Source organism: Pongo pygmaeus, chromosome 4, assembly GCF_028885625.2.
Source record: "Pongo pygmaeus isolate AG05252 chromosome 4, NHGRI_mPonPyg2-v2.0_pri, whole genome shotgun sequence".
NCBI lineage: Eukaryota > Metazoa > Chordata > Mammalia > Primates > Hominidae > Pongo > Pongo pygmaeus.
Genome location: NC_072377.2, coordinates 44,810,162 through 44,836,813, shown reverse-complemented (window position 1 = coordinate 44,836,813; position 26,652 = coordinate 44,810,162). Strand labels below are relative to the sequence as shown.

The following is a 26,652-nucleotide window of genomic DNA, read 5'->3' as shown; positions in this document are numbered from 1 at the left end:
TTAATTACTAGACAATTTTTTAAAAATAGAATTGGGAAATTCAAAAAATGAAAACCAGTTTTATTTTCATCTAAATGCAAAGCCACTTAAACAAGAATGAGATCAGTATTGGTTAAAATTCATGATATAGACACTCTAAGCATAGTTTAAAAGGAACAAGGAGGATATTCTAAGGTATATAGATTAGCATATAATCATTGTTGACAAAAATATGGAAAAAGAAATGATTAGACTAAGATTTTGTAAAAAGTCTACAGTAAGTTTTCTCAGGGGGAAAAAAGCAAATAAAGTTGGGTTATTCAGAGTTCTCCAGAGAAATAGCATGAATAGGATGTATATATCCTATTCATATATATATATAGCTATAAATTTATTTATTATCTTATAATACATCTATATATTGGCTCACAGAATTATGGAGGCTGAGAAGTTCCAAGATCTATAGTCAGAAAACTCAAGGCCCAGGAGAGCCAATGGTGTAGTTTCAATCAGAGTTTGAAATCCTGAGAGCTCATAGAGCTGATGGTATAAGTTTCATTCTGAATGGCCATGGCGTGACACCTAAGAAGAATTGCTTTTCCAGCTTGAGTCTGAAGGCAAGAATTTTTTTTTTTTTTTTTTTTTTTTTCAGACAGAATCTCACTTTGTCACCCAGGCTGGAGTGCAGTGGCTGTGATCTCTGCTCACTGCAGCCTCTGCCTCCTGGGTTCAAGTGATTCTCATGCCTCAGACTTCTGAGAAGCTGGAATTACAGGTGGGCACCACCACACCTGGCTAGTTTTTGTATTTTTAGTAGAGATGGGGTAGAGAGGCTGATCTCAATTTCCTGACCTCAGCCTCCCAAAGTGCTAGGATTACAGGTGTGAGCCACCATGCCTGGCCAGAAAAAGATTGATGTCCCAGTTTACCCAGTTAGGAAGGAGGACTTCCCTCTTATTTATGGGAGGGTGAGCTTTTTCATTCTATTCAGGCCTTCAACTGATTGGATGAGGCCCACCCATGTTAGAGAGGGCAATCTGCTTTACTCAGTCTACTGATTTAAATATTAATCTGACCTGCAAACACCCTGGAAGGCACACTCAGAATAATGTTTGACCAAAATATCTGGGCACTTCATAGCCTAGTCAATTTGACACTTGAAATTAACCATCACAAAAGTATTTCATTGGGAGATGATAAAAGCAATTATTTAATGATAAACTTCTCTGTTTACAGAAGTATTCCTAGAAGAAGAAAGGACCAAAATAGGCAGTAATTAGATCCGGTTAGTTCAAGAGTGTGATTCATATTAAAAATTAAGTCATCTTTTCAGATGAAGAGAAGGCCGAGGATTTTTTCCTTTGGATAAATTCCTAGAAATTATATCATTTTTCTGTTCATTAATGCAGTTTTGGATAGTTTTTTGGCAATTAATTCTTTTTTAGCTAAAACTGCCTAAAACACCAGTGCAATTAAGGACTGTCAAATATTAAAAATGTAAACAGAATAGTATCATCTCATCGCGGTTAACTCCTATTACTGAATTTCTTATCTTTATGCAAGTACCATGGGTTTGACTTCCAATCCCTTCCCATCATAAAATACCTACATTTATGCAACACCTTTTTATAGACACTTGCATAAGACAAAAAATCCATTTAGTCAGAGCTCCCTTTTATCAACATTTGCATTTTCTCACTATATTACTCATTATCTTTTTTCCAAAAAACAACAAAATTTTACTGTGTACTGTAAAATATTGCTATTGTAAAAAGAATATTAGAAAGTTGGGGCATGTGGCTCCTAAAGATTCTGTCATTAATTAACTAGATAATATCAGGAAAGTAATTTTTCCTCTATGGACCATAGTTGTTTCATGTGCAATTGTGTAAAAGAATGAAAACAGAGCTTGATTTTATACATGACTTTCAGTTCCATAATTCCATGATTCCATGAAATAACCAAGTAACTAGATTGGGTTTTCCATGTTAATGACCACCTATTTTTACTATTGCCATTAAGTGATGCTAATACAATACATACATCATTATTCTGGGTCTCATAGGTTAGAAAATTTTAGAGCCAAAAGGTCTCTATCCCTTTGCCTAAGTATTATCCCTAAGACACAAAATTATGAGTGTCAGAACCAGAGATATAATGTAGATTTCCTAATTTTTGGTTTAGCACCCTTTACCTCTTTTCCCATTCATCTGAAAACATAATAAACTATGTAAGCCTGACAAGTATTCTGAATTATTCTTTCCTCCCCATGTGACAGAAGATACTATTAATATAATTTATTAAAGCACAGGTTATCAGGCATTATTCCATATCTCATTCCATATTATATCATCATTCCCTATCTTCCTTTCATCCTCAATAGACTTGGCATTCTTCAGCAATGTGAAAGTCTACTAAGTGAAAACTAAGAAACTGTATATTTTTCTATGAGAAACAGTTCCACGAAATACACTTTGTTGAAGAATAAATCCAGAATAATATTCAACAGCACACAGCACACACATCTACTGAGGAAAACAATGATCTGTTTCAAAATATTGTCCAATTAAAAACACATTACTTCCATACTCTATGTATTTTAGGTCATTTTATCATGAAAAATCATTTAAAAATCTATTAGTTGAAGACTCATTCCCAAATAAAATCATGTTACTTGTACTAACTTTAATATCTATACAATAGTGTTAGAAATAAAACATTATTAAAAAAAGGTTAATTTAGGTAAGGGGTCTGTATTAGTCTGTTCTCACACTGCTTATAAAGACATACCTGAGACTGAGTAATTTATAAAGGAAAGAGGTTTAATGTCTCACAGTTCCACATGGCTGAGGAGGCCTCACAATCATTGCAGAAGGCAAAGGAGGAGCAAAGTCACGACTTGCATTGTGGCAGGCAAGAGAGAGCATGTGCAGGGGGTCTCCCCTTTATAAAACCATCAGATCTCATGAGACTAATTCACCATTACAAGAACAGCACAGAAAAAACCTGCCCTCATGATTCAATCACCTCCTAGCAGGTCCCTCCCATGCCAGTGGGAATTATGGTACAATTCAAGATTTGGGTGGGGACACAGGCAAACCATATCAGGGTCTTAAATAGTGTCACTTTTGGAAAATGTGCTCAAGGTACATAATCCCTTCCATCAGGCTCTTAAACATACAGCTTCTTTACAGGAACATCACACACTCCTGAAATTGAGGACAATGCCTCATCCACTTCTCTTCACCACAGAGGGAAGTGCTTGGGCCCTGGCTCTTAGTCCTGATATGCTTTGACCAAAGGCAGGGATCTGGATCAGAGCCCCTTCAGTTCGCATGCTGCAGGAGGGCTCTCTGCATCCCTCCCTTTACTAGTCCCTTGTAAGGAGCAGCACTGTGACAAAACATTCCACCTTCTCCTCCTCCTATCTGAACATAACGTTCTGTTTCCAGCTTCTGCTCTTTCCTAATGGAAATTGGAGTACACAGCTTTCTTTTTCCTTTCCACCAACATCATATCAGCCACAAATGTTTAATTTTTCCTAATGGTCATTCACCCTTCCTCAGTTGGGTAGCTTTCAAAAATTCATTTTGTAAGAAAGACAGTTCAACCAGGAGACAAGCTTTCCTCCAAATGACAGAAGCAAATATGTTTGAGACAGAAAAATGATGAAAATGAAATTGGCTCCCCAAACTTTATACAGCAATTAATTTCTTCATAAAACCTTTATATGCTGTCATGTGGATACAACTGTGTGTATTTTCAGTAGGCCTGAAAGGATAGTGTTTATCAGTAAAATGTTCCTAAGTACCAAAACGAATTATACTTTATATTGCTAAATCTAAAAGTTGCTTTATTTAAAAAAGAAAAAAAAAAAAAACTCTGAGGCTGAGTTTCTAACTTTACCAAAAATGTGGTTTCCTTGCTGTCTGTATTTCATTTCTCTTGCTTATTTACCAAAAGATAAACTAGTCACTTTTTCCCCTGGCTTTGCTTAGTTATAATTTTTTTAACCTTACAAACAATTTCATTTTGGACTTTGATAATAGGAGATCCTGTCTTTAGGTGAAGACTCATTTTACTACTTTAAAGTTTTACTTATTTTAAAAATGCAGTAGCTAAAATTCAACTGACACATTCAAAATACCAAAACAGAGGTGAGAATGGCAGCAGAGTTTGTTAGCTAAATTCTAACTTTTAAGTAATGAGTAAATAGGGATTTTTTTTTCCTCGTAGCCCCCCTTGAGGTCATTTTAAGAATCTTCACTAAAGTAAGCTTCAAATGCTCTTAGGGAACATCCTCAGCTAGCTTGAAAAGTTTTTTTCCTCCACTAATTATGTAGAATGTATATACACTATCCAGCCTTAGGTTTCAGGCAAAATAATCAATTTCTTTTTCATCTTGATGGAAAAGTAGCCTAGAAGTTAGGTATCTGCCACCAAAGGAAAGAAGAAGGGTTAACTTGACACAGAGCAGGGTCCCAAGTCAAGGAGAAGGGCTCTCTTTACTGCTACTGTTGTAGTATCAATAATCAAACAGAGCAGGTGGTTCTGCAGAACAAACTCTACATTTGGGAATGAGACAGAGAAGCAGAGGTATTGCTTTCATTTAAGTACACCTTCAGAACCCAGAATTTTCTAGAATAAAAAATAAAATCAGGCACGTGAAAGAGAAAAATATAAAAAGACATAATGTGAAGTACCACTGTCCTTACTCCTTAGGCTCTCTCAACATGGAGTCCCCCAGACTTTGCCAACTGGCATTTCTGAGGTTCAAAGTACGGAATCTGGGTGCCCAGGGCTTTTTAGGCAAAGGATTGTGTCATAAAATGGAAATAAGTGCTGGCTTTGCCACTTGGGCAAGTTACTTCACCTGCCAGGACATGGACTTACATATCTAAGGTCCATGTTCCTTTCTACTTTTTCCCCTATCTTGTCAGACTGGAGGGCAAATAACTTACATATCTAATCACATAACACTTAAATTTCTTTGATAAATCAAATGCTCTTAATTGCCTTCCAGTTACAGTAGGCTACTTTTATTGTTCTACTATGCAATTCTTTTACTAGCATTATTTCTGTCAGTCTAGAAGTTGACCTCTAAAACAGAATCTAGCAATAATTAATAGAAATAACATTTATCTGTTATAGGTAGATATTGAACTGTGCCAAAATTGTATATGTAAGTCTTTAAGCTTCTTATTATTTTTTCAATCTATTCCTAATGATCTGATAAGCTTTATTTTTCAAATTCAAAACAAGACTAGATGTCTAATAAGAGGTCCTTGAAGGGGTGTGTGTGTGCGTGTGTGTGTGTGTGTGTGTGTGTGTTCATAAAATGACAGGAATGAGTTGGGTGACGTCCCACAACTAAGTTTCAAATTGTAGAAAATACATGATTAAAATATTTCTCATATATATTTTAGGAAATTATATATTTATATATATTTTCCTATTTTTAGGGAAAAAAATATATAAAACAGCAAGTATAGGTGAAACACTGAACACATACCAGCTAAATAAATAAACATTACTATCTAGTGCTGTAAGGTAGGAAGACTCTACCTTAATTCACCCACAAATGAACATGGCTACAATGGTGTAAAGCAAAAGAATGTTTCTTTCTCACAAGTTGGCTGAAGAAATATTTCTAAGTTCTTTCTCCCTCTGCCAATATAATTCAAATGTCAAATTAAAATAGCCAAACTTCTGCTGATAACTGAATGTATTAGTCTGTTTTCATGCTGCTGATAAAGACATAACCTAGACTGGGCAATTTAGAGAAGAAAGAGGTTCAATTGTACTTACAGTTTCACATGGCTGGGGAGGCCTCACAATCATGGCAGAGGGCAAGGAGGAGCAAGTCACATCTTACATGGATGGCAGCAGGCAAAGAAAGAGAGTTTGTGCAGTCTTTTTAAGACTATCGGATCTTGTGAGACTTATTCACTACCATGAGAACAGTACAGGAAAGACTTGCCACCATGATTCAATTACTTCCCACTGGGTCCCTCCCACATGTGGGAATTCAAGATGAGATTTCTGTGGGGACACAGCCAAACCATATCACTGCAATACGAATATGAAAGTCAGAATTTAGACTTACCATATAGGAAAGAAGGAGACATTATAGATTTTTAAGGAGAAATGAATTTCGAAAGGGCCTACTGTTGAACCATTAACCTAAAAGCAGTCTCCTTCACCCCTAGCTAAGATTCAAGAGATATATCAAAATGCTGTCCTAACTTAGCGATAGCCCAGAAGTTTTCAACCACAAGGACAGAATCTTCCAAAGGCAAACATTGCAATTCACCTTGAGAATTTTCCAAACATCATGTGCCAAATGCCCCAGAGATTCTGAAATTTTCCCTCTCTTCCTTCTTGCCCCACAGCCTCAGAAGGGGCCACTGTTATTCTTGGAAGGGCATTATATCTGTAAGTATGTAAGGCTGAAGTGCTTACCATTCACTAGTTTAGTGCACAGGAAGCAGCTTGTCACTATCAGCCCTGTCACCCTAGGCAGCTCACTTCGTGATCCCAGATCTCTCTTTTTTTCTTTTCCACCTGTAAAGTAAGGGCAGTAGAACTAAGAGAGTTAAAGCATTTTCTAGCTATAAAGATACAAAATTCTATAATTTCTCAGGGTTATAAGATTAGAAGATGAAAGACTAAGCCCTGATCTGGGCTTCATAGACTCTAGGCTATATTGATTTCTATAAGAAGTTATTTGTTTATGAAATTTGTGAAACTGTCTAGACACTGAGCAATACACAAAATTATCTGCAAATGTATTTCATCTTGGGGTTTTTGGTGCTCTACCTAGCTTTAGCACCTAGCTGTACAATTGAGGGCTGCATATTTCTTCATTTTTAAAGATCTGTCTTTAGTTGAAAAGAAAATGTTCAAACAATACCTCTCAGTGGGCTAGAAAATAATATTAATTTCCCCCATTCTTTTATACACCAGACTATTAACAAACATCAGTACAACATGTTTCCTTATAAAAACATTAATGATTTTAAAAATTAGTAAAGATTAATATTAGGAAATATTTAAACTAAAAAGAAAAAAGCTGATTTTAATTTAGAACTTTACAGTTTTCCATAAGCGTATGTCATTTATGAACATAATTTCTACTTTATTGGATTCCTTTTCTGAAGTCATTTATATAAATGTATTTTATTGATCAGTCAGCAATCAAAATAAGTTACTCTTTGATTTTAGACCTCAAAATCATTAGCTAAATAAAAAACTCTGCAATGATCAATCAAAATTCAATATTAGATTATAAATTTCTAGAGGGCAAATGTCATGCAGCATTATCTTTCGTATGGTTCAAGGAATCCTGTACATCACCAAGCAAGCATTAGATGCTTCACAACCTGCTTTGTAGTAATTCGCACTTCCCTGTTATCTTAGATATCCAAAAAACCACATTTTATGAACTGGTTACTTACTGTGATGGTATATACTGCAGTTTGAAGTTAGTGTCCTGACTAGGACAGAATTCTCCCCAGTTGATTTAAGTGAAGAGACTTTAATGAAGTAACCAGTTACAAAGGTGCAGGCACTGTGAAAGAAACAAGGGATAATGATGATAGGCAAGTAGTAGACAGGAACTGCTACCAGTCCTTGAGCTTAGGAAGATGGGGAGGAAATATTATTTTAGGGTTGCCAGTGATAGCCAGAGTCCTAGAGGAGGGGTCACCCAGTGGGAAGGGATACAGACACTGCCAGAAAAGTGTCACTGAAACATAAAGGAGGAGAGGAGGAAATACCCAGAGTTATCTCGCCTTCCGTGTGCTGATCTAAGGATTCCATTCTCCCATTGACAAAACAAACTCCAAGTCTTCTATTTAAAAAGGACTGGTGATTCACAAATGTCAGCACAGAGCTGAGCAGAGAATGGGAAAGAATGGATCTGGGGGCCAATCGAAGGAAATCCAATACAGCAAATATTGCATTGCCCCCAACACAATAATTTTTCTGCTAATATAATTCATAGAAAATACATTCTTTTTGTCAAAATTTGCTTAACAGAGGCAAAATTTTTCAAATAGAACGGATATCAGGTCAAATTATATTTCATAATAAGAGGCACAGAGGACAGCAAATGGATTAGGGAACTTTTATTGGGAAGTAATTAAAATAATAAACTAGAAAGCAAGAAATATGCTTCCAGGAGTCTGGGAGCAGGAGTAAAAGAGAGGATGTCAGGTTGGGTTGTCAGAAATGATGCAACCAAAATCTCCACACTGTAGAGAAAATCTAGAAAAAAGGATTGTGCCAGGGACATAAAACAGGGAAAAATCAAGTCTTAATAATTCATGAAGCCATAAATAGAAGTCACAGTTTTCCTTAGCTCTTGTTGTAGAGAAAAGGAAAATCAAAAAGAATTTTCAGGGGCTCTTCTTTCTTTTTCAGTATCTCTCTTTCCAATATCTGGTTTCTGAGTCCTAAGATGACCATATTTTGCCCATCATTAATGATAAACTGCCTAAATTCATGCATTCAATCATGTATGCACATTCTTTATGGGGTAAGTTTCTCTGTCTAATTTATTGGAAAAACCTTGCACCATTCACAATGCCTACCTAGCACATAGTAGGCACTCAATAAACATTAATTGAATAAAAACCAGTTAAATGTTTGTTGGCATGACATTACAACTTTAAAGAAAATATTATAATCTGTCAGTTAATTCACAAACATAAATGACGAATATCAAAATGTTTACAATTTTGCCACAGATAACAGGACTAAGATGCCTAGAGAGCTTAAGTAGGAAGAGGGACAGATCTACAAAAGGACAGCTGGGAACACAGAAAACAAACAAAACTTTTCAGAGACTTCACAACTTTGTCAAGGGAAGGTTCTGTTTACCATCAGCTGGGAGGGGACAAACAGCAGCTTTGTGAAAATATGCTTGTTGTGTTTAGTGCCAAGATGCAAAGTTCAGTTTCCAGGAATTTGTGGTGATTTATTGTATGTTTTAAACAATCTTATATAGAATTCTTTTTTTGTTACAAAAGAACCTTTTTATCATCTTGGCCATATTTCCTTCCTAATAACAGATCATTGAGTCTGTTTGAAAGTGAGGGAACAGAAAATTAACCTTAGTTTCAAACTTTGAAAAAAAATTGTTTAAGCAACCGATGCTTTGAAATATCACAATACTTTATGGAAAATTAATATTAGAACACAGAAACCCGGATCAAATTATAAATCTACTTTTCTAGAAAGTCTCATCAGTTTTCTAGAGGTGAACTTATAAATTCAGATTCTATTAAAAAAATTGGCTTTCCTGAAAATATGGGGTATTCATTGTTTTTCGATTGTGTTCATCTCGGAAGCATTGATAAAATATTCCCCTTTGCCAAGCATATATCAATATTTATTTTAGCTAACCAGCTGGTACTTAATAATCACTATTTTATTACTTTTCTCTGGTTAATCTATTGCAGCAAAGATATAATTGCTTTTCCATGACTAAACCCCTAACCCTTTTTATCATTTCTACTCTGCCATCTTAGATATATTAGAATGATGAATGGTCAATGGTAAGAAAGGAAGTAGGGAGGAAGAAAAAGAATATAAACAGGACAGGTGTTGCAAAAATTAGGGTAATAGCCTAAGGTCTGTCACAGGAGTTCCAAATTCTGGTCTACCATGGAGTGACCTGGGAATCAGCTTATTCATCTATAAAATGCATGTGTTGGATTCAGTTGTAGCTAAGATTCCCACTGGCTCTGAAGCACTGCACACTACTATCTGTGGGATAACACCTCTTTTCTGTTCACTTGAAGCTCATGGTTTAAAAACAATAAGGTATCACTGCTTCATTCACCCAAATGTGAGTGATTATTAGCATCATTTCTAGCTGCAGCCTGGGAAGTGCACAAGTCCTAACAATGACTTAAAACTGGCATGTTCTGTGTCCAAAAGGGAAAAATAGGCTGCAACACTTACTCATAAGGTCTGCACCACAGGGTGAAAAAACGAGGCCTGCACATGCCTAAATTTTTGAACAGCAAGGCTGACTTTTGACCTGATTTAGCATTACTTGAAGCAGCTTACTGACACTGCCAATAACATCATACATAATAGGGCACACATCTTGTAACTGAACCACAGATAGTGCTGAGCAACATAAAGAATCCAGGCAATACATACGTAAAATGTAAACTGCTCAAACACAATAGCTACAGAAGGATCTGCTAGTATATACACTGATTGCTTCTCTGAGGTTCAAGAGCCAGGTTTTAGGATTCTTCAATGGCTGCTGCCATGGTCTTGTTTTAAAAAGCCTCAATCATTTCTCAAGACATCACATGTAACAAAAGTCTGCATCTATTTCTCTCAATACAGAGCTAGCCTAATAGTAGCAGATATGTTTAGGGCATAGAAATAAAGTATGCCTTCCAGAAGTTGGATAAAAGAGAAAAACAGCCTTTGAGAATTAGTAGGTACCACTCTAATCTGAAGCTTGTACTGTCCTTTTCAATCCTAGCAAAGAAACAATTAATAAAGGAACCCATTAAGACCTGATTATTGCAGCTAAAAAAGGAAGGTAGAATTTCAGTCCTTTGAAGTAACTGAGAATGATTCAGGCCTCATTACAGAGATATAATCTACATTCATACATTTATGTTAGTGATTCAAATCTATTGGGAGAGATTGAATTCCGTTAAATAGTGCATCTTTCCTGTGGAACTTTTCTCAGGCTTTCTCGGGCTAACCTAAGAGGTGACCTAACAATGCAAAGTAGTCGGGTATTTAGGGATTCAACTGTGCTGTAAAAGAAAGGCTGCACAGAAAAGAAAAAGAAGAATGAGATATAATCTAAAAAGCTATGTCAGCTTTTCCTTTGGGCTGTTTTGTAAATGCCCTCTTGTCATCACGCTGTACAGAAGAGCGACGAAGGGGCTCTAGAACTTTCAAACACTGCACCTGCTGCAACCAGATTTTAATATGAAAATTTAAAGACATCTTTTCCCTCATTTTAGACAGAAAGAAAAAGAAACTCCTAGCTAAAAGATCTGAATAGCTTCTTCTACTGGAACATAAAGTTGGTAGATGTGTGTTTGAGAGAGAGGGAGAAAGAGGGACTAGCTTTGGATTGGAGGGGCACATGTCTAGGGTGAGTTTAACAAAAATTGTTAAACCCCAAAGTGGCATCAATAGTGTTGGTTCCTATTGTAGAGAAACCCCAAAATAATAACTTCCTGTGTTTTGTAACTTTTCACAGCAGAATCTTTATTGTATGGTTTCATCAAACATAATTTTTAAAAAATGTAGTTTTAATTAGTTGTAAATTCAAATATTTGGATTCTTCTGGACCATTGGGCTGAAACCCAAATCCATGGGAAACACTACACTGTCTTTCAGCCCCATTTGTCCTCTCAGGTATAAAACTGTGAACTAAAACATTGAAATTAGCACTGTTGGTTCATTTTTCAGTATCCTAAAGAAAAAGACTTGTTTGATGTGTGCCCTTTATTTGCTTAACTTTCCAATTAATATCTGCAGAAATTAGAGCTAATTATATTAAACTTTAAAAACCTATTGTAACGTTCACCACATTGTTGAACTCTCCTAAATAAGCACTGCATGAGTTATAACTAATGCAATTAAAATCCTGATTCTAGTATCAAATGATTCTATTTCAAAGGATTTGAATACACAGAAAAATATAAGAACATTCATGTAAACTCATTTTTCAAGTCACTAAATACTTAATTGAGCAATCATTCCTAATGCTCATCTCTAAAGCTAATTCTTTTTTCTTTGCATTTCCTCTGGTTCACAACCAATATGGAGGTCAAACACACATTATAGGGATCCTAACTTGTGTGAACACAGACTCTTCTAATTTGTTCCCTCCAAATTACAGTTGCTGTTGTTAAACTCCCAGTTCACCTTGAAGTGTTTCTCTGTCTTACATTGGCAGCCTAATTTTAGGTTGAAACATATGAAATTACCACTTTTGTAGGTACAAAACCTTAAAATGTTGGCAATTTTGTAGGCTTCAACAAAATACAAATGTCTAACTGTCCTATGTGACATAGATAGTTCATTCCAGTACATGTTTAGGCATTCCTTCTAGTTAAACGTTCCCTAGTTTAGAGTCATTCTTAAAGAAGTGGTCCTCTAGGAGCTGTTTCTTATTCAGATTGGAATGGATTATCACAGTATTTCCTTTTTTGTGCCTCTTAACTCTTGGCAAAGGCTTCTTAGCCTTGGACTTAGTTCTGTCAATACCTGGGCTGTGAGCTAGTTTCTGAGAGCAAGGGAGGAGTTGGGGTGACTTGAAAGAGTGTGAAAAGAAGAGGAAGACTAGTAGTGCAGTGATATTGTAAAACAGAGCCCTTTAAACATTAAATGTGAAGATAGAAAAAAAAAACCTCCCCTTTATGACAAAGTGCAAAGGAAATTGCATAAAAAAGAAAACAGACAGCAGGGTATTCAGCCAAATTATATGGTAAAATCTTTGCGATCGCCATAAAGTGCGTTTGCTTTGAAGTGCACGCATGATTCAGTGAAGGGCTCATGTTAGCAATTAGAAATCGGTTATTTGGGTCCCTGATTTCATTTGCGCCGAGAAAGGCAACTTTTAAGGGTGACGATAAATCTCCCTGAGCTTAAAAGGCAGAGAGGGCCAAAGTGTGAACTTTTTACTTCAGCAACGGAAGCGAGAAATCAGTGATTCATTAAAGAGGAGACCTCCTTGGAAGCTGGCAGCAGAGGAGGAAAGGACACTAATTATGTCTTCCTTTTCTGTGCTCGCTCCGACCAGTTTATAACCTGCTGTTCTGGACGGTTTAAAATCCTCAGCATCTTCTGCTTTCTCCCAGCCCTCTCCTCTTCTGGGAGTGAGAAGGGGGGAAAAGTCAGCCAAGCACCAGGCTCCAGGTGGCTCTCAAGTACTTCACTGCCAAAAGAAATGGGGGTGGGGGGAGGAGATCCTACGCTGGAAAGCAAGTGAGAAAGGGGCTCCCCAGAAGGGATTGGTTCAGGCTGGAAGACAGCAAAATTCGGAAAGCGGGAAGATACCGTCCGCGCCTTGGCCGGCGCTGCAAGCACAGGACGCTTTAGCAGCGAATTAGCCAGAGCTAGAGGCGCCGGCGGAGGCTGCGGCCGCAACAGCCGCGGCGAGGAAGGGACCTGGCAGCCCCCGAGCTCGGTGCAAAGGCATCGCGCTCTCTCCTCGCTCCCCTGCTCCCCCACCCCCTTCTCTGCCCCTTTCACCCTCCCTCTCCCTGGCGTTCCCAGCAGCCTAGGGTTTCAGATGTCCCACCGCCGGTTGACCCCCTCCCCCCTCTTCTCCACCCCTGCAAATGAGGTTTGACCAGCAGAGGCAGAGCCCACCTCTGGCTTAGAATCACTGACATTTAGACTCCAGGCTTCAACCTGTTTACAAGCGGACTTTCCAAAGGAAGGAGGTGGGGGATAGGGCTATACAAAACACCAGCCGCCGTCCCCCAAAACAAAAAGTGACTTTCGGCAGCCTTCAAATCGGCAGGCACCACTAAAAACAGAAAGGAAGAGAGGGAAGAAAACAACGGCGACTGGGCAGCTGCCTCCACTTCTGACAACTCCAAAGGGATATACTTGTAGAAGTGGCTCTCAGGCTGGGGCTCCGCAGAGAGAGACCAGAAGGTGCCAACCGCAGAGGGGCGCAGATATCTCCCCCTATTCCCCACCCCACCTCCCTTGGGTTTTGTTCACCGTGCTGTCATCTGTTTTTCAGACCTTTTTGGCATCTAACATGGTGAAGAAAGGAGTAAAGAAGAGAACAAAGTAACTCCTGGGGGAGCGAAGAGCGCTGGTGACCAACACCACCAACGCCACCACCAGCTCCTGCTGCTGCGGCCACCCACGTCCACCATTCACCAGGAGGCTCCAGAGGCGCAGGCAGCGGATCCGAGAAAGGAGCCAGGGGAGTCAGCCGGCTTTTCCGAGGAGTTATGGATGTTGGTGCATTCACTTCTGGCCAGATCCGCGCCCAGAGGGAGCTAACCAGCAGCCACCACCTCGAGCTCTCCCCTTGCCTTGCATCGGGTCTTACCCTTCCAGTATGTTCCTTCTGATGAGACAATTTCCAGTGCCGAGAGTTTCAGTACAATGTGGAAATGGATACTGACACATTGTGCCTCAGCCTTTCCCCACCTGCCCGGCTGCTGCTGCTGCTTTTTGTTGCTGTTCTTGGTGTCTTCCGTCCCTGTCACCTGCCAAGCCCTTGGTCAGGACATGGTGTCACCAGAGGCCACCAACTCTTCTTCCTCCTCCTTCTCCTCTCCTTCCAGCGCGGGAAGGCATGTGCGGAGCTACAATCACCTTCAAGGAGATGTCCGCTGGAGAAAGCTATTCTCTTTCACCAAGTACTTTCTCAAGATTGAGAAGAACGGGAAGGTCAGCGGGACCAAGAAGGAGAACTGCCCGTACAGTAAGTAACAAATGCGTGCTCCTCTCCTTCCAATTATCCACCCCCAGCCCACACGGGGGGGGGGGTGGAAATCTGTTCCAGATGTGGCCAGCTAAATATTTACGTCCCCAACCCCTGTAAAATGATTAAGTGGAATACTTTCACACTAATTCACCCCCCAACCCCCGTGTATACATTGTGCTGCCGCATCCCCTCCCCTAAGCGCGCTCCCTTCACATCCCCCACCCCTTGCCGCCCTACCCACCCCTTCCTTCCAGCCTGTCACCGGCCGGACCACGCAAGGCGCTCAAGAGAGTTGTTGCAGTGCAAAGATGCCCCTTTCTCTCTCCACCGCCCTTCCCACCTCATCCAAAGAGCTCTTTTTCCTTCCTTCTGGAAATGGCTCAAGTAAACACATTTTGTTTCTTTTCCCTGGCAATCTTGTTAAGAGTTTTGGGACAGGCTCCTCAAGCTGAAAATAATTATCCGCTGTCAATTATAGGGGCTTTGTGGGAACTCTATTTAAGAAAGTAAAGTCAATTCCACTCTCTCCCCACCCCCATCCCTTTACCCCACTACCTCTAGATATGAGCGAAAAGCATTTTTCTGGTTTTGATTTTTGTTTTGTTTTGTTTTGGGTCCCTTATGTTAGTTTGAGTGATTGCAGTCCATGAAGTTAGCTTTTCAGGCACCACCGCTGCTATTTGTCTTCTGCCTGCCTTCCCTCTTGGTAACATGATGCTCATGTCTGCATTGTCAATAGCGTATGCACTGCTTTGTGGTGTCCTGTTGTACTGTTCCTTCTGAAACCTCTCATATTGCAGAGCCATACTACTACAGCATTGTAAACATCTGGGACTGGATTCACACAGACCTCACACAAATTTCATTGTCATTCTTTTATTTTCAAAGTAAAAGTCATAAGTCTGTTTCCATGGCTATAGTTTATCCCACAGTGTGACGTTTTTTCCTCAGCGTAAATTATGCCTGGGATCCCTACATTTTGGTCTTGCCTTTTCCCTCTCTCTTTCCTTCTTTCTCTCTTTCCCTTATTTCTTTCTTGCAGGGGTGTGGGCTGGTTGGGGGAAGAGAACTAGAAGAAGAGGGGTGGATATTGTGTCTCTTCTTGAATCAACTCAGCAAACCCAGATTACTCTGTTGACTTCCTTTCTCAGTTACTTTCAAGTGGTGAGACTTGTTCATCGCCTATTGATTGTTATGTGAAAGGAACCCAAGGCTCTGTAATGGCACACTGAAGACAGTAGACAATGATGTTTAAACATCTTTAGTGACCATTTGGCATTATCTGAATGGTAAATTCCAAGTCACCTTTAAAGGGGACATTTTTGTGTTAGTTGTTCAGGAATTCTAAGCATAGATTGTCAGCTAACTTAAATACATCAGTCAAACATTTCAAGATTCCTTGGTTTAGAAAGTACCAGGTACTAATGGGAATGACAGTTGACCAGAATTTAGCATTTTATTTTTGAATACAAATTTACAAGAATTAAGAATTTAGTTTTCTTCTGTGGGGATGCACACCCATTCAACATTAACTTCTGTTCCTCCTCAGCCACTGGTTCTATTTACTAAAATTCACAATATAAGTAATAAAAATATGTGTAGAGGTGCTTTTAAAGTGTTTCATTTTATGTTTCATACTAAAGATATTAAGTACTACATTATCTGATTCAAAGAAAGTAGCTGAAATAATGTCATAATGATGACAATTACTTTTGCTTAAAAGTCATTTGTTACCTGAATTCATTAGATCCTATGTATATAACCTTTAAGGTTTTTCGATTAAAAATTTAAAAACTTTATTTACTTCTAAAACAAAATAGTTGTGGTGTCATTCAGTTAGGAGGATGGGGAAGAAGCTATCCAAACATTGGGCTGGATGGAGTGAGCTGGGAATTAACAAAAAAAAAAAAAAAAAAAAAAAAAAAAAAAAAAAAAAAATCCGATGGACTGATTTCTTATTTTTCATGGAGAAAACTCAAAAGAATATGATAAAGTTTCAAAGTGTTATCCTTGAGCAAACTTTTTTCTTTTTAAAAAATGTTTGTGCTATGCTTTAAATGTCTTTATGATATGACTTAAGGTCAAATCTGCTCTGTTTTAGTTTACACAACTTAAATTGCTATTTTCTAGAATAATAATCACGTGTGATTAGCTGCAGAGTAAAATGATTTCCACAGTACACACTGAATTTCATCTTTACAATAAGAACTATCTGCAAAGAAGAAAAGTATACAATATATATTGTATAAAAGGGGTGTAGAAAAGTTCCATCCTAACTGTCCAAAATATACTAATATTTTATTTTCTCTGTGATAACATATATTACTTGTTATAATGACAAGCTAAATATCTTATATGGTAATGCAATCTTAATCAATGGTTAACAGTGAAAGGGGAGGGGTTCACTCTGCTAAATATTGTCAAACCATAAATAATTTAGGCTTTCCAAGAACATCTGTGTCAAAACATACATAGCAAGTGAAAATTAGAGATTGAAAAAGGCTTAATTTCACATATGGCCAGGTAATCTAAATGCTGCTACAATTTCCAGCTGGAGTGATTCAGCTGAACTACATGGTATCATTAAGATATTGTCTAAATGTTGCATAATAACATGTGAACAAACTTTTACCATGCCTACAGGGTAGCCAGCCAGCCGTCCACCAAATGGTAGCTTGTTAAATACTAGGATCTCTAACCTCTGAAGAGTGTCAGTTCCTTTTCCAAAAACTACATTTCAGTAACATTTTCCTAAACAAGTTATTAATTATTCTCAATACACAAAGCTGTTCTTTTGAGGTTTGCTTATTTGAAGATTAATTTTCTTTGTTACTTTTGACCATAGTATTATTGCTGCTAAAATACAATAACAGCTTATCTAAGAGGTTATATGTTTTTGATGTCCTGGGTAATTAAACAACTGTTTTACTGGCTTTTTGCCAACAGAATGCTAACAAAAGGGAAGTAAGACAATCATCCATAAGTATTGCAAAATCATTTTTAACTTCTACTTTCAAAGCTAGTTTCCAGAAATTCGATGGTTCTAAAAAGACCACATGTGCTAACAAACTCCTCTCTATATGGGTGATTATTATAATTTCTGAGGGTGGGGGGCTATACTTTTTGTTTGCTTCTTTGCCATGATATGAGAGTATAATAAAGAGAGCAGAGATGAATTATGTTTCTCCTGCTGGAAGTCTGAGAAAACTTGAATAATTTAGAATAGCTGTGGTGTATCTGTCACTAGATATGTGCAGGCTCATTTAGGTTTTGTTTTATCATTCTTTACATCTAGAGCTTTGCCCTTGAAACCTTACCACTCGGCTTTAGTTCTGACCTCTTAGAAAGGCTGGATACAGCTGTTAGGTATCCTTGCAACTGGGACCAGTTGACTTATTTCTGGATGTGAGTAAAACAGCTGTGAGCTTCTCCCATGGTTGTCATTTGTAGAAAAGAGGGATCTAGTGAAAGGAAAATGTACCCTAAACTTGAGACAATTAAGAATAGATATTCCAAAAAGGGAAAGTCACAAAAAAGGCTCCTGGGCCTTTCTGGGAAAGAAGTATGGGAGGCAATACAGAAATCAATATGTAAAGAGTGTGTAGTATATGCTTTATCTCTTTAAATACACACTTCATTTAATAATCATAATAGTCCTATAACTATCAACATTTTTCAAATTTGAAAACTCATGCTGAAAAAAGTAAATTGTCCAAGGTCATTCAACTAGATGTGGGCAGAACCAGGATTCAAGCCCCAGCCTATTGGTTGTATCTCTCCTTTCTTATTGTACCTTTCTGCTACTTCCAACATTAATATCAATTTATTAGAATTTGACACCTCAAATCTCTAAAAAGCAAATTATCCAAATCCTTACTTGCTTCTTGCTGTGAACACCAGCAGTTCTTTAGAATTAAATTGGAACAGAAATAAAATGACAATTGCAGAAAAACAAATACATTAAACGTGTCATTGCAGGTGGCCACATGATATCAGACAAGGTTAGTGTATTCTCTAGGTGAACTCTCTCTTTTGATATTTGGGAATATAATTGCTTATGGATGCACACAAAATACACATACATCAATCTCACTCATGTTAACAGAGGTCATTAGGAATACATGACTATTCAAGAAAAATCCATGAATGTCATTTTATATAGTAATTGTTTACAGCTGAGGGCCAAATGTTTAATTGTTCCCATGTGTAATAAAATAATTTGATTGTAAATACCTGTGATAAATTGGACTGTTGCAGAAACTTCTGATATATGACTCTAAAAAGGGCGACATCTTAGAGACTTAAGCCATACATATTAAGAAAATTTTAAAATAAACCTGCAAATCAAAAAGACACTTTACCATATAAAATGACAGATTATTATCTGGGATTATTCCTTTTTAACCAGGACTAGAGCTTATTGTAGGAAGCTAAATGAAGTGAGAAAAAAATAATTGTTGAGGAAAATAGGAACTCAAAAGTTATCTCCTAATAACGACACAAAAGTTTTCTGTGAAGAAAAACAATTTATGGCTTCCACTGGTATCTTATTTCAGTTGTGGTTGTTTCTAGAATTTGGTTGCATAATTTATAACCGGCAGCATTTAATCATGAGCATTGAGGATTTATGAAGGTGGAAGGCACTGTATTTAATGTTTACATGACATTGTCCTGTTACCTTTACTGCATTCCTATCATATGGACCCTCCACTTTGATGGCTTTACCATAAATCTATTAAAAATGCACAATTCAAGAGAGTTTCCTCTTCATAAACCTGATTTATAACCACCTACGAGGAGAAAACTAAGGAAACAGTTGTCAGGAATCAGATGCCCGTATTGGAGCATGAGAATTCAGAGACACCAAATTCTAGGTCTTGGATATTTCAGTAACCTATTACCTAAAGGTGTGAATGACTCTTTAAAAGCAGGTGTTTTCAAAATGATGTTTAGGCACAGAATTTTAACAAAAGAAAAAGAAGTAGAAGAAGCGTGTCTTATAGGATCAAATAAACTCCATTGTCTTCATAGTTTCTTCTACATTTATACTATCCAGTTTAGAGTGAAAAGCTTTATTCCAGTGCATTTCTTTAGAATTTAAAGAACTTATAGTAGAACATGAATGAACACTTTAAATTTCTATACAATTACTTTAATGTTCAGAAGCAAACCCCATTTATTATCCAAATGTCTAACTTTCCACAAGCCAAAATGTTGAAAAAAAGTTGACAGCTCATTTGAAATGGAACTAATGTTCCTCCCATTTATGAGCTGCCTGTGAATAACTACATCTTTCCTAAGCCTTAATGTCTATATGCTTATCTGACATTGTAGTGCAAATGGTATTTCTTTATTATGCTTCAGAAAGAAGAGTAATATATGTGTGTTAGTTCAAAGTGATTTTAATCTATCTTAACATTAATTCTGTGAACTTTGCAATGAAGAGTAATTCGGATGACATTTTTAGTATTACTGTTCCAACATCTGTCAACATTTATAGTTGATGTTTGCTTAATATAAGTAAAATATTAGAATTTTCCTTCCAGAAATTATAAATCTATTTTATTTTACAGTAAGATGGAATATACAATTCATGTTTATGTAATTTTAATACAGTTTTATCACAATATAGACAAGTAATCAACTTCATTTTGTCTCAAGTCATTTATGCAGATGTATTTAAATCTTTCATGGTATATTGCAATGATCTAAGATAATTTACATTTGACATTTGACCAAGGGTGTTTATTACTTTGTTTCACAGATTTAAAACATAATTTTGTAATCGGCACTCTTTCTTCTCAGTGCATGTTACCTTTATCTGTGCCAGTCAGTCAGTACAACAAAGAATAGCTTAGAAATGCACTTTTAAAATTAGCGAAAGGAAATATACCTGCATCTTGGAAAGCCACTAGTGACACTCTGATACTGAATTAATGAATACAAAATTTTGATGTTTTACAGAATCAGTTTAAAACCCAGTACTTAATTTGTATAGATTTTACACAAATAGAAAGTTTCAAGATATCTAAAAGGGAGCCAGGTCACCCACAAAATAATGACCTTAAAGGCTCCCTTGCTTTTAAATCAGATCAATTGTGTTCTTTCTTTGAACACTGTGTTCTAATTGGCACAATAAATCAAAGAAGACACTCAGAGTAGATTCCCATGTAAGGTGGACAACTGGACAGTGACTTTTTACTGCTGCTAACACGTGCATCCAATTACTATCTGATAGATTCATAGTGCTGGCAGTAAAGCATTGCCTTATTTTATAGTTCACCTAATAATTCTTCAACCTAAACCTGTCCACCTTTACCTATACCCATTCTGTCAGTATGTGCATTATTAATGAATCATTTTCAAAGTTTTGGCATGCTTCCTGCAAAGAATGATGTCATTGAGCTCTTAATGAATCATCTAACCCTAATAGAAGGCAAAGTATTGATTAACTTGATATACCCCAAATTTCAAAGAATTGTCAACTAAACCTAATAATTGCACCACAACTAGAACCTAATTCTGAATAGGGTGGGTTAAATTCCATCTAATTCTGAATAGTGTCGGATTGCTGCAAGATTTAGAACTTTTTTAAAAAGGTATTTTTAATGTTTTTCTATAATTATTATTACTTTTCTTCAGGGACCTTGTGTTAACATGCTTTACTGATAAACAGACATGTTATTTCATCCTTAACCTTTTTTGCTCCTGTGTTGAGGACAACTTGACATATTCATAGAGACTTTACAATTCAAGGCTCATTGACTTCATTCTAATAGCTTTGTTTTGAGTCAGTCTGTGACAACCCTGCTTCTGAGGCATTGTAAATCCCTAATAGTTTATCGTCCCTTCCTCGTTCCATTATTTTCACCTTCTTGGTTTTGTGTTTGTTTTTTTATTACTTTTCTCTGGTTTCTGAACTGGCTACATACCTTTAAGCCCAGGGAAAGTCATTCATTAATATTACTTGGCATCCAAGGTGACATTCAGGGCCAGAGGCCTAGACATTTTCAGATGCATAGCATCTAAAACTGATAGTTTTGTTTTTATTTTGCATAAAAATCTTCAGTGGTGTAAATTCAATGTACTCCATCAGGACCGTCTTCTCATTTCGATTCTGCAGTGAATTCCTTCTTATCCCAGCATTCCAGGTCAATTTCTTTTAAGCCCTGCTGTAAGTGAAGTGGACAAACCACATATAAGCCCTCTTCAGAGTGCTGATTATCCCATTACTAGATCATCATTCTGCATTTTTCCTCCAAGTTAAATTTTTGCTCCCAATAACTCTTCCTGCTTTTCCTATTTTCCTTTAAATTATTTGCGTACATAACACTTACTAGCTACTTTGCCATTTTTCTTACATTTTTACCTTTGTCTGGACTACCATGAAAGAAAGAAAGTGAAGATGACTTTGAAGACAGGGTCTCACTCATGATCACAGCCTACTGCAGCCTCAACCTGCTGGGCTCAGGCGATCCTCCCAAGCAGTTGGAATTGCAGGCATCACCACCCTGCCTGGATAATTTGCTGATTTTTGTTTGTTTGTTTGTTTGTTTTGTAGAGACACGGTCTTCCTATGTTGCCCAGGCTTGTCTCAAATTCCTGGGCTCAAGCCATCCTCCAGCCTCGGCCACCCAAAGGGCTGGGATTACAGGTGTGAGCCACCATACCCAGCCTGAACACTTATATTTTTCTACTTTAGTTTTCATTTATTTTAAAAAAGATGAATGATGATTTGGACGTCTTTGATATTCCCAACTTCCAGAATGACACTTAGATTATCAAGCTTCTCTGTGTACCCCTGTCAAATATACGTGGCTTTTAAAAACAAAACCTAGGTTCTCAATAAAACTTTTTAAATCACGAAACAATGTAAAATAGGTATATGTATGTCAGGTGAAACAAATATACAAATACATATGCCTTTACTAGGAATTTTTGAAACACCAACAGGATTTAGAATCTGAATTAATTCCATAAGTGTTTTCATATACTTCTTCTAAGAATTTTTTGACACTGGTTGATGAATTAGATTTAAGTTTATCATATGCAGAATCTGACTATTGACATAAGTTAAATTTATCTGTTTTAATAATAATAAAAGTCAAGCTTGTTTTTACAATTGTTTTCAAATTTTAAGTAACTTTAATTTACTGATAGAATTATTAAAAGAAGAATTAATATTCTGTAACATGGGGTAAATGGTAACATATGACACTGATTTACATACTATTGATAGTCTAAAGTAAGATACCTTTATAATGGTGTTCATAGCAGTAATTACCAGATTTTGGGTGTCATTTTTTGGGAATATCTCTGCAGAAGGATATGATTCCACAAGTATGAAAGAAAAGTGCTAGTGATGTTAATCACATTATAGTATAAAAACCTGATGAACAAAAATAGTGTTTTAGAGCTCAAATATGCTGACATCCAGGAAGCAAGAGAGACAGTAAAGATCACATAATGAAACTTTTTAGAAGCCAGAGGGAAAAGTTGAAGAAGAGAAGAGGCCCTAGAGTGTTTAGACACATACTGTGAAAGGAGGAGGAGATGCTTTGCTGGAGTGATGAAGACAAGGGTTTTGAACTCTCAGGAAAGAGATCAAGCTAATGAGTAGCACTGCAAAAGGGCTGACATGACAAGAAAGGTGTGAGGGAAATATAACCCAAGCCCTGGCATTCAACTGGATGTTTAATTAACTGAAATGAGAACCTATGATCTAAGAGAAGTCCCACAGAAGTCATCGCAGCCAGGCTATCAAAGTAAGGAAAGCTAAGTTCCAGTTCCTGCTAAAGAAGAGGTATGATAGAGTGATTAAAAGTATGGGCTTTGATTCAAAGGGATAAAAAGCATAGTCCTGGAGTGAAAGCGGGCTTTGAAGCCACAGACCTGTAGGCAAACTGTGAGGTAAGAGTTGATAACTTTGGGCAAGTTGTCATCAGTAAAACAAGGATATTAACAATACCTACCTTTTCACTATACGGTAAAGATGAAATGAGATTGTATATTCATTCATTGATTCATTCATCTGAAATTTGAGTGCTTGCTTTGTGTCAGATAGTGTGTGAGACACGAATAAATGCATTGTTGAAAAAAGTTGGTTTTTCTGCTCTCATAGAGCTTACACTCTCCACAGATAACGTCAAAAAACAAGTTAACCAAGAGGTGATATGATGAAAAATTGAAGTGAGTGTTATCAATGACATAAGTACAGTGTTTTAATAGAAAACAACTGGGAACTACTCCAAAGAGCACTGCTAGAGAGCCTTCTGAAGAGGTGAGAAGGGAACTACTCCAAAGAGCACTGCTAGAGAAGCCTTTTGAAGAGGTGAGAAGGGAACTGCAAAGGGAGAGTTTGGTGCCTCATTCAAGAAGTACAGAGAAGGCACATTGAGGCTGGATGTGGCAGAAGTTTGAAATCTGAATTGACACACATACAGCTTAATGGTGCCTGTCACATCATAAGCCTTAATCAAAAGGATACTATATAAAGAAAAAGTAAATACGATGCTTCCTCTTATTTCAGGGGGAAACATCAGGAAAGCAACAATTATATTATTCGGTGAAGTGGAAATTAACAATGTCGGAATTGAGGAAAGAGGCAGGAAGGAGAAATATACTTGGCTTTTGTTTAAAAAGGGAAATATTGGCCAGGCGCTGTGGCTGACCCTGTAATCCCAGCACTTCTGGAGGCCGAGGCGGGCGGATCATGAGGTCAGGGGATCAAGGCCATCCTGGCTAACACAGTGAAACCCCGTCTCTACTAAAAATACAAAAAATTAGCCAGGCGTGGTGGTGGGCGCCTGTGGTCCCAGCTACTGGGGAGGCTGAGGCAGGAGAATGGTGTGAACCCGGGAGGCAGAGCTTGCAGTGAGCCGAGATCGCGCCACTGCACTCCAGCCTGGGTGACAGAGCGAGACTCTGTCTCAAAATAGAACTACCTGAAATTTGATTTGGAATTGTAATATTCATAATGTTCTGAAGTTTTGGGGAAAAAGTAGAGGCCTGGTTCTTTAAGAAATTGGTAGAAGAAACAGATTGAGCACTTCTAATCCAAAAATCTCAAATCCTAAATGCTCCAAAGTCCAAAACTTTTTGAGTGCCAACATGATGCCAAAAGTAGAAAATTCCAAACCTGTCCTCATATAACAGATCACAGTCCAAACACAGGGGCACAGTTTACTCAGCATCCCCAAGGGGAAAAAAGACCCTCCCATCCCCCTTCAGCTGCTGTTACTTAACAGCTGATACAGGTATTCTGGTGATGCTACTGTGCTGCCTAGTTACCCCCAACACATGATTTTTTCACTGTAATAGTGGTATGTCATGTTGTTTACTCTTAAGTACTTATGTATGAATAAGTGTAAGAAAATGATTGCTTATCAGTAGCATTTAAATTCAGAGTCAGGAATGATGGTGATGCCAAACAACCACAGATTACCTACATCAGTGGCTAAGATAGTGACACCTTTGCTTTCTGATGGTTCAATGTGTATGGACTTTGTTTCATGCACAAAATTATTTAAAATATTTTTAAAAATTACTTCCAGGCCATGTGTATATAAACCACAAATTAGTTTTGTGTTTAGACTTGGGTCCCATCCCCAAGATATCGCATTATGTATAAGCAAATATTTCAAAAACTGAAAAAATCCAAAATCTGAAACCTTTCTGGTCCCAAGCATTTCAGATAAAGGATACTCAACCTGTATTTGAAAATGAAGGTAACTTGAGGAGAGAACAAGGTGCTTAAAATAAAGAATAGAAGATGAATATTTGCAAGGACACAAGCTGTAAAAGGTTAAAAGAAAGAAAAACAGAATAGCAAAATAGGTAACCATGGAGATTTGATGATTATAGAATAAAAGGCAACAAAGAAAAGTAATTCTTAATTTTTAAATATTTCAGAATAAGTCTTATATTTCAACTTACAGTTTCGAGCCAGCATTATCACAGATACTTAGTTCTTATTAAACTTGGTAGTTGTTTTTTGTTTCTCATCCTATTACTGTGACCTTTTAGGCTCATACCCTTAAAGCATTTGCAGTCTAGAAGTAGAAAGAGGAGATCGTCACAGGGAGTTGGAAGAGCATATAAGGCAGTTTCTACTGAATGCCAAGAAGCAGGGCAGAATTTAAGTAAACAGCAGTCTCTAACTGAGGGAGAGATGCATGACATCAGGGGGTCACACTGAGGATAAGGGACTCCAGCTAGACAGAGGTAAAACAAGAGAAGGAAGAATATTCTAAACGAAGGCACAGAAGTGTGTGGGTGCAGAGTCAAACATGAAGTTTTCAGGAAATCACAGGCAGGAAACAAAGTTTGCATGCAGGTGGGCATCTTCTGACAGACAAAGCAAAGTACAGTAGAAGGTGGTATCATGTGAGAGGGAAGTATGTAAATTTATCCTTACATTTGAGGATCTAAACTTTCTGGCAAAATATTACATTGACATGATTTTTATTTAAACTTGCCCTTTACTTTTTTTTTTCATTTTTACTTTTTGAAGTAAAAAAGAAAAGAAAGTGGAAGAATATTTCAAAGGAGTATTATCTATATTATAATTGACAATCTAAATATAGTAAGTAGCAAGAAATTGTAGCTTAATCAAAAGAAAAAAGAACTTGTTTTATACTAGGGACATGGAAAAGAAGAGTTCTTCTGCTCTTCACTAAAGTGACATTATTCTTCATATTTCTGATTTGCCAGATGATCATTATTTTAAAATTTAAAATACTTGGAACTTCGAAAGTTCTTAATATGTATATTTCACTGTGAAGAGGTTTTGTAATTTCCAGAAAATCCCCAAAAGGAACACCTGAAGCATCAGTATTTCTTGCTCTAGTTGTGGGATTTTTTTTTTTTTTTTGGCATTTGTATTCTAACTTGTCTTAGATTTACTTGGTTTAGATCATCAGAAAAAGAAACAAAGTATGCTAAACTTCTTTTTCTGCAAAAGGAGTACATGTAAGTGTTTTTTAAACAAACTAGGAGAAACATACAGACAGCATATATACAACTACACCCCCCTACTGACACTATGAGCTCTCGAGTCAGACTTCTTGGTGTAGAATCTGGGTTATTTATAAAACTTCATAGTTGTGTGATCTTGGCCAAGTTACTCCCTGGGTCTTGGTCTCTGCATCTTTTAAGTTTAGATAAACCCACCTCACCACTGTTGGAAGAATGAGTCATAAATTTACAAATGATACTATAAATGT

The 26,652-nt window shown here is 37.2% G+C and overlaps 1 protein-coding gene across 3 annotated transcripts in view; it reads left to right on the top strand.

Moving 5' to 3' along the window:
• The first annotated feature begins 14,103 nt into the window (after positions 1-14,103).
• FGF10 (fibroblast growth factor 10) overlaps positions 14,104-26,652 on the top strand; it is an 88,908-nt gene continuing 76,359 nt past the window's right edge. For all 3 annotated transcript variants that reach the window (XR_008502817.2, XR_010126382.1, XM_054489629.2), the window contains exon 1: positions 14,104-14,425. Coding sequence is in view for 1 of the 3 variants with exons in the window: in XM_054489629.2 (XP_054345604.1) it covers positions 14,104-14,425 (322 nt within the window). In the remaining 2 variants the exon portion in view is untranslated. The remainder of the gene's footprint in view (positions 14,426-26,652) is intronic.